Genomic DNA, 19,878 nt, shown 5'->3' on the forward strand with positions numbered 1-19,878 from the left:
GTGGCGACAGGAGTGATATCTCCTCGTCACAACACGGAAACGAAAGTGAGCGGGATTTCGATTCCCGTTTTCCCAAGTAGGAAGCAAAGAAAAAATTGCCATAGAGTCCTAGAAAAGGAGGGATCTTCTTCATTTCGACGCTAGTGATAACTACGCAAAGCAGAAAGCTGTAAAGAGATCGATGTCCTCGTTGCTAATAGTAGAGCAAATATATGTGTGTTAAAGTATTCCAGAGTTACGAGAAGTTATACCAGAGGTTCGTTTGGAAAAGAATAATGGCCCATACGAAAAGCTCAAGAAAGGTACTGTAAATCATAACCTATGTTAGCTAGAAATTTGTCTGTGAAAAGTATCGTGATTCCAATATAGAACTGTTGAAGTTATACTAGGACTTTAGTATATGATAGAATGTGTTATGTGTAGATTGACTAGTGTTAAAGATTTGTGAATGATTAAGAGTCCTAAGGTATTTTTGCATGTCTGTTATGTTGCACAAGATATTTAAATGACATAATTGTGTGTTAGTGCAAATAACGGTATAACGAAATAATGTGAATTAAGTAATTACGTATCCTAAGAATTGAATGCCTAATGTAATGTATAAAATAATTGAAATGTCATGAGTATGTGTTAGCAGTGAATAATTTGTTAATCTACTTCAGTATGAATAATCAGATAGTGTGAATTGATCTAATTTGTTCACATCAGGTGAATTTATGAATTAATGTGTATGGCGGCATAATCACAAATAGCCATATTGCTTGTAATAATTTAATGTTAGTCTATAAGTATTTTAGTTTAGTACTTGAATTGTACCATGTTTAGAAACTTAATAAACCTTTTGTTCAATGATAAAGGAGTTGTCTGATGTTGCTAATCCAATGCACCGCTTAAAATCATCGTACCTAATCACGCGGGAAAATTTAATGTTGAGGAAAGAGATTAAGAGTCACGACTGCAATAATATTTAAATACTAAGAGATATATTCGAGATTGACTTTCTCTCTATTCATGACAACATAAATGGTGCAGTTGATAACCACTTGAAAATATTGTACTTAGTCATGCGGAAAATTTAAGTTGAGAATCGAGTTAAGTGTCACGACTGCAATAGTTACACTTTCAGATATATTTGAGTTCTTTCTCCTTGTTTATGTATGTAATATCCTAAACTAAATATCCCAAAAGGCGCAGTATAAATACAAATATTAGGGGTACTATGGGGAGCAATAACTTAGATATTGGTATAAGTTTTGGTAAAATCTCGGGCATAGAAGTTAGAAGAATATAGATAAAAGGAATTTGTAAGATTAGAGTAGAAATCATAAATTGGGGCACAGCAGTTGCTACTTCCTTTAAATAAAGAATAAATCCATGTTACTATTTTTCATCCTACTGTTTGGTTTATTCTTCCTTGCTGACCAGCTGGTGTTCCAAGGGATTTGGATGCTAAGTAAATTATTGTATGTCCTTTGTGATTGTTTTATTTTATTTATTTATTTTTTTTTTTAAGTCAGTTAATTATTATACTTCTTTTATAGTGGAACTTGTTAGTTTAAGAGAATCTGAGGAAAAACTAAAACAGCAACAGTTGGAAGCAACAAGAAGAGAAAATATTCTTGTCATGAGATTAACTACTAAAGAGCAAGAAGTACAGGAACTTGCTGTAAGTTCATGTTGAATGCATTATGTGTATGAAACAGTATAAAATTTGAAAACAATTTTTAATATATTTTCATACTGTGTATATAATTTATAAACAACATGCAGTTGAATAATGCTGTGGTTATAACAGTGCATTATAGTATAATATCGCCAGAAGAACAAAATAATTTATTTCATTTTTTATGTAGTTATTAATATTTCACTTTTCAAGTCAGCATCTTCAGAGCATAAATTATAACTGGAAAGGAATTAATCGAAAAGTGCCTTCCAGTAGCCAGATAAAAAAACAAGGTTAATTCAAAGAAGTCAAGTTAAATATGGTCCCCCCTTCCCTCCCAAGATAATTGTGGACATCTTCCTTCTAATTTTTGCCAGCCTATGCACATGAGAAACATTTATATTAATGTTGCCCCTTTTCATCTAGCTATAACCTGTGAAATAGATGAATTATTGCATAATAATATCACATTCATGAAAAACACACTTCCTTTCACATGTGTGTATTGCTCTGCATTATGAGTGGGTTGTTAACCATACCAGTTTAGGCTTTTATTGAGGTCTCATCCGCAGGCCAGACCAAGGAAGATAATAATACCACGGTTGAATTAATGCAGAAGTCATATTTTCCATATCCAAGTAGAAAAGGTATATTACCTTATCATTAAAAGACTCTGTATCAGAGAAGTTGTAGAAAGAAAGTTGTTTCACTTGATTATAAATTAAACTTTCCAAGAAATTATATTCTGGTTTAATCCTTTATCCAAGTGTACACAAACAAAGTTTGCATGAAGTATCTTCACATCTAGGCTTATTGTATACAGAGGCTGCTGACTTCACATCAAAGATTGCCTTAGTACCAAATAATGCAAAGCACATTTCTTTCCTTTTTGAAATGTACATTGCTTTGTGTTGCGGGAAGGGTGACTACACACCTGCTCAACCTTTATTGAGGTCTCCTCAGTGGGAGCTTGATCCAGGAAGATACAAGGTTAACCCCTTAATGTACCAATTAAAAATCAGAAAGCAGTCGTTTTTCCCAATTTTTTGGGCGAGGGTGATTTGCTGGATCAAATTCATCATTATTTGAAAAATAATGATGAATTTGTGCAAACAAACGAAATAGCCGATACACGCCGTTGGCAACTTTTCTCAGCTGAAAGGAAATAGGCACAAGATTGTCTAGCGTCTATATTCGGTTGTATTTATATGTGAAACCAAAATTCAAAATCAATTTTAGTGAATAAACAAAAGATGTGTCACAGACGTCTTTGTATGTTAAGGGGTTAAATGAATTCAGAAATCATATATTTTCTATATACAAGCAGCAAAATAGTGTTTTCCCATGCTTTTAAAATGCTCTCAGAGATAGTTGTAGGAAGTTTTTTCACTTGGCTATGATAGACAGCAAATTAAATTGTCTTAATCTGGTACCCAAGCAAACAAAGTTTGCATGCATGTAAAGATAATTCATGTGCAAAGTTTGTTTATTTGGGTATAGGATTAAAACAATAATTCAGATAGATCAGGTGTAAAATAAAATCAAGAGTTTCTGTATGTGGTATGTTGGTAAATAATGAAGCATTATCAAATCTGATTATGCTATCTGAATTTTTTAGGTTAAGATTTTCTTTTTATTAAGGTTTTAAAGTGAATACAATTTTTAATGAAAGAGAATGAGTTGTTTGTGAGGTGATGAAGTGATTTGTTGGAAGGTTTGTAGGTGGAGCTGTCTATACTATCTACTATCGATTGAAGGGGTTTGGGGTGTTGGGGGGGTGTATTGGGCTTGTGAATTTTTGGAGTCCCATATATCTTGGGCAGCTTGAAATCCAGCAAATATTAATAACTTAATAAATTATCTGAAGTACCTTAGTCAGATTGGATAATCAAGAGAGTACATATTTTTAAATATTTGAATTTACTTGTCAACGTAGTAGATCATCTGACTTTGGGATTGGTAAAGAAGTGTATGAGAGGAAAAAATTGTGCTAGGAGTGCTGGATCACATCTTGTAACATCATTTATGATGTCATATGCAAGGCATCAAATACTAGATATGTATCCCCAGGATAGAGAGACATAGAATTTTAGAATAGAATAGAGAAAAAATGATATAATTGGAAAAATACTGATTGCAAAAAAGACTTGATTGATTATATAGAAGAGATCAGAATAGTATGGATATAGCAAAAAAATGAGTGATATATCAGAAGATACTTTAGATTGCCCCCTCTCCAAGGAGAGGGAGGAAAGAAATGAGGAAACAGTGAGAACACATATTTGAAGATGTGAGCACTGCTCTTTCATGAAGTGCTGAGAGAAGGAGACTGGTAGACCAAGAAAGGGAGTGTGGAAAAAGACTTAAGTTCAGGTAAAATCACTAAAAAATGAGAAATTACTTAATAAGATATTCTCTTTATACTTGTGAAGATACTACTCATATGTTCAAATACTTTATATAAATAAAATTATTTTTGTATGTGCCTAACTTTTTTATCCATTATGAACTTTACAGAGAAGTTGAATCTGTTTGAAATTTTAACCTTTTTTAACCCATAATTGTAAAAATCAGTGCAGTGAATTACTTTTGCTACTTTCCATCATTTACTAAATAAATTAAATATTTACATGCCAGTGTTTCAACAGCTAAAGCTCATCATCAAATCCTTGATATGTATCCTCAGGGGGTGTATAGGATCTTATGATAATACTACATGAAAAATTACATCATTACTAACTTCTGATCAACAATTTTCCTCCGAATTAATATGTTGTCTGTCAAGAATTGAACATTATCAGATCTAATATTTCTATCTTATAAGGCACTTTTTACTATATCACTCCACCTACATCTGGGTCTTTACTCTGAGTCTTTTTCCTGCCAACTGGCTAACACTTGTTCTTCTAATCTTTCTTCTCCCATTCTATTTAAGTGACCATACCACCTAAGATTATCTCTACTAATACATTCTTGAATACTAACAATGACAAGTTCTTTCCTAATATCCTCATTTTTAACTTGATACTGCCAATGATGCCATCTGTTGACTCTGCTAATCTTCCTCAGAACTCTTCATATATCAGAAGTCTCCTCTCTTTCATGAAGTGTTATTCTAACCCAGCTCTCAGATCCATAAGTTAAAATTGGTTTGAACACTGTCTTGTATACAGCTAATTTAGTGTTTTGACTAATTTCTTTCTTATTCCATATAAATTTATTCAGCTGAGTTCCTACTATACCAGCTTTACTAATTCTGTTGTCTATTTCCATATTTAATTTGCCATCTTCACTGAAAATTGTGCTTAAATAGCCGAAATATTTTACGTGGTCTATAAGTTCACTATTCAGGATAAAGTTGAGGTTTTCAATGTTTCTGCCTATTTTCATTGTCTTTGTCTTTTTATTGATGATTTTCATACCAAATTTATTTCAGCAGTTATTCAATTTAGGCAGGGAATCTTGCATACTTGTGCTGGATTTATTCAAAAGTATAACATGATCAGCATAAAGTAAAAAGCTAAAATTAATGTCACCAATTTTTATGTCAGATTTAATACAACTTTTCTTCATAATGTGATCCTTATAGATAATGAATAACAGTGGAGAGAGAGTGTGTGTGTGCACCCTTGTCACACACCTGATTTAACATCAGCCTCTTTTCCTGTATCTCCAATTCTAACTGCTTACTTACATCTTAAAGAGAGACAATGTATTGCTCAATATAATGTCCCATTTACACCATATAACATTTTGAAGAAATCTCCTCTTGGTACTTTGTCATATGCCTTTTCTAAATCAGCAAAACTTAAATACAAATCCTTGTTATATTTCCAAGATTTCTCAACTATTTGTCTTCAAGTGAAAATGTGATCCCGACAACCTTCATTTGGCCTGAATCCAGCTTGTGCTTCACCAAGCTTCCCTTCCACAATTGTTCTCAAGTATACTTGCATAAATCTTAATAGGAACAATCCTTAGGTTAATATCTCTAATTGTCACATTCAGTTTTATTTCTCTCTTTTATAGATGATTGCTATGAGAGCTCTGCTCCAATTATCCATAATTCAACCCTCTGACTAGGCCTTCCGAATTATGCAGTGCAGCTGCTGTAAAACTTTTATACCTCTGTATTTGAGTATTTCTGGTCAAATGTTTCTACTCCAGCTGCATTTCCATATTTCAGGTTTTTGATGGACTTTTTCTACTTCAAGTATGAATATGTATTCCTGACTGCATTCCTGTTGAGAGGTTTCTACCACTGTGCTGGCACTGCTTGTTTCATTTAGTAGTCTTTCAAAGTAATTACTTTAGACACCTAGAATATCTTTATCTTCAATTTTCATGTCACCTTTATCATCTCTGATTCCTTTTACAATACTTTTTCCTCCATTTCTAAGCTTTTTCAATGACCTCCAGAATATTTTACCACCTTGCTAATATTTATTTTCTGTATTGTTACTGAAGTCTTTCCGTGACTTTTGTTTAGCTAGCTTTACACAGTTCTTCACTTGCTTACTTTTTTTCAGTATTCTCTAAGAGCACAAGCTGATTTACTTGCCAGGAACTTTTGATATGTTTTCCTTGACTGCCTCTTAACTTCCCGAGTCCAACCATGGAGTTGTGGTTTTTTTATCCTTGCAGACAACTTTACCACATTCCTCTGGCTGAATTAGTCAATGTTTTCTTTATTGCAATTGAATCTCCAAGGTTTGGTTCTTGTTTTCAAACTCTTTCATTTTTTATTCAGTTATATTTGAGTGTCTGCTTTCAGATGTGACAGCTCACATTTGAAAGCTGCTCATCATTGATTCATTTTAAAGCTTTCTTACACAGCCTTCTTTTCAATATGATATTCAAGTTTATCCTGCTCAAAACTAGATAGTGATCATTTCCTATTTCAAATCCTCTGTGTACTCTGTTCTGAACCAGTGGGAAAACACCACTATCAACTATAACATAGTCAATGAGACTTTTCTTATTTCTTGCATCTTCTTTCCATGTGAATTTGTTCACATTTTCATGTTGGAACATAGTGTTAGTAGTAACTAATCCATGTTCTGATCAGATATTTTCTACAATGGAAGATACTTTTTTTTAAATAAAAAATTAATAAATTACTTGGAGAGGTGAGGAGGATACAAACTCCTTGAGGAGGTAAAAAACGTGCATGTTGTTAATTATTAGTCATGTAAGAACACGACACTGCAGACATTGTTACTTTTATAAAATAAGCATTGCTTTGATTTGATTTAGAAGAAAACTCAGAATCTGTAATATGACCTTTAACATATATTTCTGCATCTGATACTCTCTGATATATAGGTTTCAAAATGCAAATTTTTCATACAGCTTCATATTTTTTTGGTGTGTGTGTGGGGGGGGGGGGGAGTAACTTGGTTTTTTCGTGGATAGCTTGAATATAGAGCTATGAAAACTAAAGTCCTTTCTTTCTTGAAGTAAAAAGAGGGATATGAAATTCTTGGAAAATTCATAAAATAAATTTCCCTTATCAGTTATTTTGAAATAGACTGTTAGGACATTTTACTGTATTTAGTGTAACAATCAAACTCTGCTTTGTTTTGATCTGTACAGGACGTGAAGGTGGCTTTTCATTATACGAGGTTATTTTCATTCATATCTTCTGAAAGCATGCGAATAAAAATCATTTATTCATACATAAATGATTTTTTATGTATGTGAATCCTATATTTTATGAGAAGAGTTGTCTTATGACCTCCGACAAAATATCATCATATTCAGGACAGGTTGATTTGCTTGCTTAGCAATCTATCAACATAAACATAATTCATACCACAATTGGATGAACCATCTTATAGAGGCTGATATCATGAGTCTGCATGAGGATATATGCACCCTCTGTCCAAAAAGAAACGGAACTTTTGATAGAAATTAAAACTCAGGTCAATTATAATTATTCAAATCATTTATTTCAATCAATATACTTTCCCTTATTCTCGATACAGCATTTTGCACGGTCAATTAATTCATTAAATGAGTTTTTTATATCGGTTTTCGGGATACTGTTGAGGGTCGCGGTTACTGCCGCTTGAACATTTTTCAGTTGTGTCATATCGCTTTCCTTTCATCAGCAAATAAAGTCAGGGGAAGAGAAAGAAGTCACAGGGTGCTAAATCATGTGAATATGGCGAGTGATCCAACACACAAACTTGGTTTTTGCTCAAAAACTGTCTCGCAATGTTCGAACGATGAGTGGTGCATTATCATGCAAAAGTGACCAGCTGCCTCGTGATATTCATGCCATACGTGACTAATTCTCGCTATCAATTGCTTCAAAACTGAGATAAAACTCACCATCGACTGTTTGGTCAAGCGAAATGAATTCTTTTGGATAATGCCCTTGGAATCGTAGAAACAAATCAGCATTGTCTTTATTTTTGACTTCCCCAAGCGACTTTTTTTCGGATGCCCCTCTTCTGGTGGGCTCCAATCAGCACTCTGGTGCTTTGTTTCGGGCTCATACTCAAAACACTGTTTCATCACCAGTAACGATCATTTCAAGGAAGTTTGAGTCCTTACGAACTGTTTTAATGAGTTTTTTGCAGTGTTCAATTCGAATTTTTTTTTTTTTTTTTTTTTTGTTCGTCGGTCAACTTATGGGGAACAAATCATGAATTCCATATGAATTCATGAATTCCATATGAAGGCCCAAACTCTCTGCCTTCATAAATCATCAAAATGTTGTGCACAGTTGATTTTGGAATCTTTAATTCATCTTCAATCAACCTCACAGACGATTTGGGGTTTTCTTTGATGAAATCACGCACTTTTTGGATGTTAATTTCGCTTAGTCCAGTTTTTGGACAGTCCGGCTTTTCATTGCCCTCAAGCGTCTCATGACCACTTCGAAATCACTTAAACCACTCGTAAACTTGAATACGGGATAAGCATTCATCACCGTATGCTTCTTGAAGCATTTGATGCGTTTCGGTAAAACTTTTACCAAGTTTAACACAAAAGTCAATCGCAGCTCTCTGTTTGAAACTCTTTTTCCGACCGTTCATCAAAACACATTGTCACTCTTGGCACTATAACTCGGCGTCTAATGAAACAAATGTCATAAACAGTTGACATAACACTAATGAAGGTTGCCACTTTCAACCAAGCCTCATATATTGATGGCTTGGTAAAAGATACAACAGGTGGCGCCACTAGTTTCTTCTACTTTCGAAAAGTTTGTTTTTATCTGGACAGAGGATGTATGTATACACTTTTCCCTATATCATTTACCAAGCCATCAATATATGAGGTTTGTCTGGAAAATTCCCAAACTTTTGAATTATCATGCCAACAAGCGGTACTAGCTTTTTGAAAATTTATTTATCACTAGGTTAGACTATAATAGATTTAGTTTAATCCTTTATCCCAGTGAGAGCAAACAAAGTTTGCGCCTGAAAATATCTTCAGGACTAAATATAGTGTTGTACTATCTTATCCAGTAAGTAGTGCAACACCAAGGCAACTCGTGGCAAAGGTGGAGCAAGCTACCAGGCACTTCTAACCCAGTATCTCCCATAATGCAAAACACATTTCCTATGTGGATATGTATACTGTTATGCATTAAAGGGATTGGCCATCTACCCAGACTGGTATCTCCAGCTCTGGGCCTGGCTCCCACTGAAGAGACCTCAATAAAGGTCGAAACTAGTCTGGGTAGATGGCCAATCCCTTTAATGCATAACAGTATACATATCCACATAGGAAATGTGTTTTGCATTATGGGAGATACTGGGTTAGAAGTGCCTGGTAGCTTGCTCCACCTTTGCCACGAGTTGCCTTGGTGTTGCACTACTTACTGGATAAGATAGTACAACACTATATTTAGTCCTGAAGATATTTTCAGGCGCAAACTTTGTTTGCTCTCACTGGGATAAAGGATTAAACTAAATCTATTATAGTCTAACCTAGTGATAAATAAATTTTCAACATCTTTCTCTAAATCCAGAGTAATTTTTAAAAAAGGTGATAAACCTTTTGGCAACTCCCATAGGCACAGATGACTTGCTACTGCTTCTGCCTGGTATCTCCAGCTCTGGGCCTGGCTCCCACTGAAGAGACCTCAATAAAGGTCGAAACTAGTCTGGGTAGATGGCCAATCCCTTTAATGCATAACAGTATACATATCCTCATAGGAAATGTGTTTTGCATTATGGGAGATACTGGGTTAGAAGTGCCTGGTAGCTTGCTCCACCTTTGCCACGAGTTGCCTTGGTGTTGCACTACTTACTGGATAAGATAGTACAACACTATATTTAGTCCTGAAGATATTTTCAGGCGCAAACTTTGTTTGCTCTCACTGGGATAAAGGATTAAACTAAATCTATTATGGTACTAGCTTTGTACTTCATGCTGCAATCTAGTGGCAACATTGGAAAATAGCCTAGTGAAAACTGCAATGTGATATTTTTGCTTAGTTATTGTACTAAGTCTGTTTGAGTGAACATATGTTTGGTGCACCTGGTGTTTTTTTGTGTTTATAATGCTTGATTTTCATGATCAATGAATTTATGTGACGTTTTGTGTCAAATTGAGAAAATCTTTCATGGAGACATTTGAAATGTTAAAAACAGCATTTGAGAATGAGTCTTTAGGCCGGACCCAAACATACGAGTGGTGGAAACATTTCAAAGATGGCCGAACTTCAATCAATGATGATCCATATTCAGGGATCATTGTTGACTGAAAATTTTGCAAAAGTTCGTGAAAGTTATCCCATACAAACTTGTTTGTAATAAAAAAAAATTAAATTAAAAAAAAGAGCTCATTCTCTTTTTTTTTTCTCCTACTGGCTTGTGCTATTCAGATATGTCTTGCACTTATTTTATTTGAGAAAATACCTATTGTATTTATTTCTCAACCTACTTGCCATCAATTTGCGTTTAAAATTAAATTATGTTATTATTTGAGATGATTGTAGTTCTCTTTTGTTGTGTCCACTATTTTCATCGGATAGATTCCGCTTGGCAAAGCAATAGATACAGAGACACTGAGTTTTACAATCTACTCTAATTTCTGTTAGATTTCATTAACTGAGGTCCAAAGAGTTCAGGAAACCAATTATCAAGTAAAATCAGGAATAATTTATTATTCCTGATTAAAATATTGAAATATATACTTATATGCACATATATATATATGGAAGAAATGGCAATGAAAATGTCAACAGGAGGGGAGAAACCTAGATCTTGGTCTGCAGGATAGATTGATGAACTTCAGCATTGGCACGTCTCAGAATCATTCTTTCATTTTCAGAAATAAAAGAAAATTAGAAAAACAGAAAGGAGAAGATCAAAAATTGAGTGGCAAATCTGGTATAATGTTCACAAGCTTCATTTTTCATTAGATACTATGTGGCTAGTTTTTAATTGGTACAACTGGTACTTTATTTCATCATCATCATCACGAACCATGGGCTCACTGCCCGTTGATGTCCGATGCCTGCTTCACTATCTTCTTCCACCTTTCTTTGTCCAGTGCAGAGTGTCACAGTTTTTGTACACCCATTCCACACTAGTCTTTTATATTGTCTATCCATTCTCTGTATGGTCTACCTCTTCTGTTTAAACCATCCAAAATACCAAACATAAAATGTCTTTATCTTTCAGTCCTCGCTCATTCTACAGATGTGTCCAAATAATTGCAGCTTCTGTTTTATAATCTTCTGCATTAGATTTTGTTTTGGTTGTATCTTCTGATAGAGCTCTTCATTGGCGATTTTCTGTACCCATCCTATTCTTAGAATCTTCCTGTAACAAGTTCTTTCAAATGCCAAAATTTTTTTTTCTTAATTCCTTATTTATTACCCACGTTTCAGATCCATACAGTACGCCACTGAAGATGCATGTTTCCAGTATTCTTAGTTTTGTTTGCAGGCTGATTACTTTACTTTTTCAGATGTTATCCATGGCCTTCAGATTTGTTCTTCCTTTTGCAATCCTGATCTTTATTTCTTTTTTACAGTCCTAGTCATGTGTCAGCTTACTTCCCAAATATGTGAATTGTTCTACATTTTCTATATCAGTTCCATCCACTTGAATCTTTTGTTTCATGTTCTTCTCACCAAATACCATTGTCTTTGCTTTTTTCAAGTTCATAACAAGTCCAAATCTCTTCCCTTCCTCATTTAACAGTTTCAGTGTTTTTTGTAGTTCTCTTTCGTTGTCTTCAATAATAACAATGTCATCCGCAAATCTCAGATTGTTAATTCTCATTCTATGTACAGATATTCCTTTGGCATCTTCCTTCAGTTAGTGCATTGCTCTTTCTAAATGTGCGATCGAAATGCTTGGTGATATTGGGTCTCCCTGTCTAGTACCTCTGCTTGTTTTAAACCATTTCCCCAAATCATCACTTATTCTAATTGCTGCAACTGCATTCTGATAAACATCTTTTAATATAGCTATTAGTTTTTTATCAATTCCATAGGATTCCAGAACTGCTAATGTCACTTTCTGGTCAATACTGTCAAATGCTTTCTGAAAATCAACGAAGCAAGTATATATGTTTTTGTTTTTTCTCCTAGCTTTCTCTGCTATTAACCTCATTGTCAAAATCTGTTGAATTGTAGTTCTATCCTTCCTAAATCCTGCTTGCTCGTCTGCAAGATATGCTTCCAATTGTGTTCTCAATCTTTCTGTCAATATGATCATCATCACTTTACCAAGGTGATTTATCAAGGCAATTGTTCTATAATTTTTACATTCTAGCTTATTTCCTTTCTTGTATAATGTCACTAATATTGATTTCACCCACTCCTCTGGCATTTTCCTTTCTTTCCATACCATATTATATAGTTGGATATTACATACATAGCAACGGAAGAATCATATCAAGATGGCAGCAGACACCTACGTGCATTGGACCCATGGTTGTTGATGATGATGATGATTACATAGTTGGTGCATTTCTGTAACCATACTTTCACCACCATATTTAAACATTTCTCCAATAGTGTTATCATTACCAGGACTCTTGTTGTATTTTAGCCGTCCTATTGCTTTTTCTACCTCTCCTCTTAAAATGTCCATATCATGGTCATTACTTGGTGGTGATATCTGCTTCAATTCTTCAGTCAGTTTCCCAATGCTATCTGAATCTAGTGTTTCTTCATATAACTCACTACAGTATCTTGTCCACCGCTGTACAATTTTTTCTTTATTCATCAATAGTTTGCCTTTTTCATCTTTAATTGTGGTCTGTTTTGGTTACCACTTTCTATTAATGGTTCTGGTCATTTTGTATACCTCCCTTGTTTTATGCTCTCCATAGTACTGTTCTATATTGTTGCATTGAGCTTCTAACCATTTCATCTTATCCATTCTGACTGCTTTTTTTTTCACCTTATTACACTTTCTTCTGTTTGTTCTGATGTATCCCTTCTTATCTTCAACATTCTTTTCTCATGTACTAACTTCAGTGTTTCTTGTGTAATCCATTTCTTCTTGATCTTCTCTTCTTCTGCTGATCTACTGTTTCTTCAACTGCATCTTCTATCGGCTTCATTACTCTTTTCACTCTTAAATTCGAGTTTTTTTTCTTTCTCCACACTTTTAAGTTTCTCTTCTAACACTGTTCTGTACCTTCTTCCTATTTCTGCTTCACTTATTCATGCTGTATCTCTTCTATTCTGATGTTGGGGTTTATATTTCTTTTTTAATTTCAACTTGATGTTTGTAATCACTAAACTATGGTCCGAGTCTATATCCGCTCCTTGAAAAGTTCGACATTGCTGTACTGATATTATCCATCTTCTTTTAATCATATCAATCATGTTTTTGGTTTTCCCATCATTTGATCGCCACGTCCATTTTCTACACTCCTTTTGTTGGAATCTTGTGTTACAGATCATCATCTCGTGTCCACAGCAAATTCTAACAATTTTTCACCTCATTCATTTCTTTCTCTGAAACCATATTTTCCCATGACTCTTTCCCAACCATCATTATCTATTCCAACTTTGGCATTCCAATCTCCTTCAATAATTAGCACATCTTGCTTTGGTATTGTTTCTATCGTCTCTGTCAGATCTTTGTGGTATAAGTCAATATCCTCATCTGTGCTGTCAGATGTGGGTGCATATATCTGGACTATTGATATGTTGAATGGTTTTGCCTGAAATCTTGCTACTATGATTCGTTCATTGACTGGTTTGTAGCCTAACAGTGCCTCTCGAACTCTTTTGCTAAGAAGGAAGCCAACTCCTGCTTCGTGCATGGTGTCATGTCCTGACCATATTACTTCACATCCGTTGATCTCTCCAGATGATGTCCATCTCATCTCTGCCAATCCTAGTATATCCCACCGATATCTCTTCATTTCCTCACGAAGTAGTTCTAATTTTCCTGACATCCAGAGTGTCTGCATTCCACGTTCCTACTGATAACAGTTCTGTTAGTTTCAGTTTCTGTTTCCTTACGGTATCCCACTTTTCGATCCAACCCTGATCGCTCGATTGGTGTCGCGGGGCCTTGTTTATCTGGCGGCACCCGAGCTGGCATGTTGTAACTGTTGATTGTATAGGCATCAGATAACAATCATGTTTTTTCTTTACGGTGAGAGCATCGACACTCATCTGACCGACCCTCCTCCTTTATCCAGGCTTGGAACTGGCATGAGACCCCTAAGGATCCCATGGCCGAGTACTTTATTTGCTATATATTATTCCAGACTGTTATAGAACGTAAAGCTTCAGCAATTATTTTATGTTACTGAGTTTTTCTTTTTACTGCCATATTCCTCAGTAATAAAATAAATTACTGAGTGACTGAGGAGTCAGGAATGGCTGAAATTAGGAGTGGCTACTTAAGCTGACATTATTGCTTAAATAATGTTTAAGCTCAGTAACCTGAGCCTAAACATTATTCTTCATAAATAAACAGAATGATAAAGGCAGTTTATCTTGTTAATTACATTTATTTTCTGACTAATTCTGTCTTGTGGGATTGAAATTCAAATTTCTAGAAGGAAACCTCCCATCTCTGTATAAGACTAATTGAAAAGTTTAGCTTCAGTTGGTTTTTATGATTGAAACCCATGTCTTTCAAATCAAAAGGCAAGATTGTTATCATTTGAACTAAAGAGGTTTACTTTAATCTTTGAGAATGTCCATTTCTCTTTGAAATTCAAGCAGAACCATAGCAGCAAAAACAAAACCACTAATTATTAAGTGTAATGTAAGTAAAGGTATTTTTTTACATATAAGATGTTTTGTTAAATTAGACATAAGGACTAGATTGTATACACTACCTCTGTGTTTTATAATCCATATGGAACATGATTGTATTTTAAGATGCTCTTTATTCTATAAAATGTTGTCATCCTTTGTAAAGGAATCCAATATATTTCAAGCTATTTGAATCATCAGTTAAAATGCAAACTGAAAAAATGAGTAGGTGCCAAATTAAATATGGAAATGTTACAATAGGATAAGCAAGACAGATTTGTTGTAGAGTTATTTGAATAGAACAAAAAAGGAATCAGACGAAACACAGAATAGTAGTATAAGTTTAAGCCAATTTGAACATATGGATATAAGAGGTAGATTGTAAATAAGACAGCCAAAGCAACTAAGGCTATGAGGCCAGTGTATTATAAAGAAAAACTACTATTCCATCTGAGACTGGCTAACTCACTTTTGATCGAAAATCCCTTAAAGATTATTAGCATCCTCTATAGCAGGGTTTCCCAACTTGGGGTACCCGTACCCCCAGGGGGTATGGGAAGCTTGTCCAGGGGGTACGGTGAATAGCAGGTAAATAAGTATATTATGCTATTAATATATTCCAAAAATAGTTATGTTATCAACATTCCGGACTATTCCATATTGGTACTGTCTGTCAGCCACACCAGCAACATTTCAGGTCTCTTTTCGGCCACTGACACAGTGAGGTTGCATAGACGTTTTTCTCACTGCAGGGTCCGATAACTCAAAATGCCTGGTTAAGATGCAAGATAGCTAGTGAAATTGCCAGATCGGCACTCCCTCGAGGCTTGCCTGCATGACATACTGTATGGTACACACTCCAACTGCTTCATTTCGACATGCTCACAGTACACACGTTTTAGTGATGAACATAGGTTTGCTAAATTACTTTTGCTGACTAAATTTTAATCTAATCGTAAGTAGCTTATAGTTTATTTTTAGCATATTCTAAAAATGAAAGAATAGATCAAGATTTAGATACATTAAAATATTATTTATTGTTTAGCTTATTTTTAAAATGAAAGGTTAGATCAGGATTTATATACAAAAAAGTATTATTTTTGCAGACCCAAGGAATATGACCACGCCAAAGAAACGTTGTTATTTATTTTCTGTTACCAAGATTCATATGTGCAATATGATTTTACTTGTGTGCTTGACAAAGAAGGTGTGCAAAAGCCGCAGCGCTTCATTTGCTCCAAGATATTCAGCAATGGCAGTATGAAGCCATCAAAATTGAAAGAGCATCTTTGGAATGTTCATCCTGAACATTCTAATGAGTCAGAATCCTTATTTAGAATAAAACGAGCACGATTTGGTAAGAATATCACACTTCATGACCATGAGTTTATTATTCCGAAGAAGCCAGCACTGGAGGCCAGTTATCGCATCGCATTGAGGGTCGCCAAAGAAAAGAAACCAGATACATTTGCTGAGACATTAGTGAAGCCGTGTGCTATGGACATGGTTGAGTTGATGTGTGGTAAAGAAGCAAAAGAGAAAATTGCACAAATACCATTATCAAATAATACAATTTGTGATCGGATTCGAAAAATGTCAGAAGACATGTGTACAGGTAGTGGAGGAAATCAAGAAAGTTTTGGCAAGAATTAGTTTACAGTTCGATGAATCAACTGATGTCTCTAACTGTGCACAGCTTCTTGTTTTTACTAGATATATACATCAGAATGAAATAAAAGAGGAATTTCTTTTTTGTAAACACCCTTGAAAGAAACAACAAAGGCAGTGGACATTATGAATTTGGTGAATGATTTTTTTGATTCAAATGGCCTTTCATGGGAATTAGTAGAATCTATTTGTATTTCCGGTTCTCTCGCTATGTTGGTGAAAAAGTCAGGTTTCACAACTTGAGTTAAAGAAATCAACCCAAATATTTTTACAAGCCATTGCATCCTTTACCGGTATGCTTTAGCATCTAAAACACTTCCACATAATTTGAAAGCCGTTTTGGATGTTGTTGTTCAAGTTGTGAATTTTATCAAAGCAAAAGCATTGAATCACCATGTGTTTAAATCTTTGTGTGAAGAGGTTGGACAGATCATATCGCACTGCTGCTTCATACAAAAGTACGATGGTTATCCAGAGGAAATGTTTTAGGAAGGGTTTTTGAACTTAGAAATTTAATTGAAATTTTTTTAGTCGAAAAAGAATCTGCTTTTGCAATCCAAACTTTGAGATTTCTCTGGCTTGTCTTTCTGATGTATTTGGAATTCTTAATTCTGTGAACATTTCACTGCAAGGCAGATGTCATTCTCGTCGAGGCTGAAGAAAAGATACAATTGTTTCAAGAAAAATTGACTCTCTGGGGAAGAAGGGTGGAGTTAGGTAACTTTGCCAATTTCACATCTCTTGATGAAATCACTTCAGATCTGGCATATGAACTAAAACAGGAAGTTCGTGATAGCATTGAAAAAGTTTGAAAGAGGTACTTGCAAGAATAATTCCTCCTGACCGAATGAATGAAGTCTGGATGCGTAACCTTTTCGTATTGATTTAGAAAAAATCAGTGACAACAACCCAGTGAAAGACGAGCTAATCGATCTCTGCAATAACAAGAAACTCAGAATTGAATTCCAATCAATGAAGTTACAAAATTTTTGGAGAAGCATATCCTGTTATCACCAAACATGCTTATATGGCTATAATTCCATTTATAACAACTTATCTATGTAAATCAGGATTCTCAGTTCTGTTTTTAATCAAGTCCAAAACAAGAAACAAACTGGAACCTGAACATGATATGCAGGTATCTATTTCAAAAACTATACCAAGAATAAAACTGTTGGTGGATAAGAAACAGAATTAAGGGTCTCACTAGTTGATAATAAATTTAGTTTAATCCTTTATCCAAGTGTGAACAAACAAAGTTTGCACCTGAAAATATCTTCAGGACTGGGGTAAGGTAGTACAACACTGGGAAACTCGTAGCAAAGTTGCTACGAGTTTTGCTATGAGTTGCCTGGTGTTGTACTAGCTTACCCCAGGCCTGAAGATATATTTCAGGTGCAAACTTTGTTTGCTCACACTTGGATAAAGGATTAAACTAAATTTATTGTTGTCTAACCAAGTGAAAAATAAACTTTCAAGATTTCACTAGTAGATTTTACTGCAGTTTAATAAACATTTTACAATTGTATGATAATGGAATTGATTTATTTACCGAATAAAGCTTTTATGAAAACTTAATTACTGTTTATTTCTTATATTCTTTGATTCTGCATGGTAAATTTAAGAATTTATTTCTTATTATAATGAATAGAGGTACCAGATAATTTACTAAAAGCCAAGGGGGGGGGTATGGGGACCAAAAAGGTTGGGAACCCCTGATCTATAGGATTCAAGTCCAGGTCTTTCCAGCTAAAGAACATTGTCAGTACTAACTGATCTGCATTCTGAATAATTTTAGAATGGAACAAATGCCTTAAATGGCAGAGCCATATCAAAGATGATGTTGTCAGGAAAGGAAGATGGCTTCATTTTTGATTCGAGAATATATAAGCAAAGGTAATCTAATCTAATCTGTAGTAGTATGGTCACTTGGGAAAAACAAAATAGAATAACAGAATAGGAGAGGAGGGAAAAAGCAAAATAAACAGGAGCACGATCCAGGAAAATGTCAAGATATAGATGAATGCAGTTCGGACTGTTTTAATAGAAAGTGAACTCGTAAATTAGATACCTGACCAAAAAAAAAAATTAAGGATAGGAAGCTAGTAATGAATCTTAATTGAATATCATGGTATGCTGTAAAACCTGAGACAATTTGTCACAAAATGATAATGAGAAACCATCCTTTTACATTGTGAAATTTGCTTTTGGAGGTACTTTTCCATTATTCTTGCCTCTAGTGTTATTTAAATCCTGATATTCATTTTGATAAAATTATGAAGGTAAGAATAATTACTTTAATTTCTGAACATTTTGACCTTCATATTAAGGTCATCTGGAATATATATATATATAAACAAGCTACCTTACAATTCAAACAGCTGTTATTTAAGTGGCCTGACTGTTGATTTGTGATGTAGCTCATCTCTCGGTGTATATATGTGTGCGTGTGCTCCAGATGATGACCTTAATACAAAGGTCAACATGTCAGGAAATGAAAGTAATTATTCTCAGCACAGTCATACATAGGTTGCATAATTTTATCAAATGCTGATCAAAAGTAACATTAGAAGAAAGGACTATACTGATTTTATATTAAAAAAAATCCTGTACCTCAGTTGCATGATTTCTGTAGAATTGCATTTATTTTCTCACTACCTTTATGTCACGGTTTATATTATTAGATGCTTTTAATGTTACTTTCTTGTGCCAATGTAGTAAGTCTTCTCAAAATCAGAAATATTTGTAATTTTATCATTCAGCACATAGAAATGCTTATCAAAGGGAGATATTTATTGAAAGAGAGGTATTGCTTGAAAGCTTATTTATAAATTTTCCACTTTCTAGAATCTATAATGAAAATTTATCTGAAATACCTTTTGCATTTGCAAAGCACTGGTGCTTAAAAATTCTGGAATGACCAGTCATTCACATGATAGAAACTTTCAAAAAAATTCTTTCAAGATATTAAACATTGTCACTGTTTTTCCATATAGCAAGGTAATTGTACATACAAATAAAAGAATAGCATTGGGTTTTCTAATGATTCCTCCTCTTGCAATTTATTTACTACACTCCCTCTTTTGTTTCTGTATGTGTGTAAATCTGTTGTTCGTTTAATGACAAAATCCCTGCAGCAAACAACACAAGGTTGTTTGCTACAACTTTCAAGGCAATTTTGGTTTTTATGGTGTTTATCATAAAAGGCAAAAATTCATGATACATATATTTTTCACAGACATATAAATGCATATACATATTTGTCTTACATGTATTTATATTTAATTATTTTTAATAATTATCATATAGCTTGCAAACAGTTGAGAAACGTTATATGTGGCTT

General features: G+C 34.3%; 1 protein-coding gene across 3 annotated transcripts in view; it reads left to right on the plus strand.

Annotated features, from left to right (window-relative positions):
• The window catches only part of LOC150096082 (uncharacterized), a 329,695-nt gene that overhangs the window by 153,518 nt on the left and 156,299 nt on the right, over positions 1 to 19,878 (plus strand). For all 3 annotated transcript variants that reach the window (XM_090408971.1, XM_090408972.1, XM_090408973.1), the window contains exon 5: positions 1,542 to 1,666. In XM_090408971.1, coding sequence (XP_090265097.1) covers positions 1,542 to 1,666 — 125 coding nt within the window. The remainder of the gene's footprint in view (positions 1 to 1,541; positions 1,667 to 19,878) is intronic.

This window comes from Typopeltis vanoorti, chromosome 19 (assembly GCF_054136105.1).
Source record: "Typopeltis vanoorti isolate ZY-2024b chromosome 19, IOZ_Tvanoo_1.0, whole genome shotgun sequence".
NCBI lineage: Eukaryota > Metazoa > Arthropoda > Arachnida > Uropygi > Thelyphonidae > Typopeltis > Typopeltis vanoorti.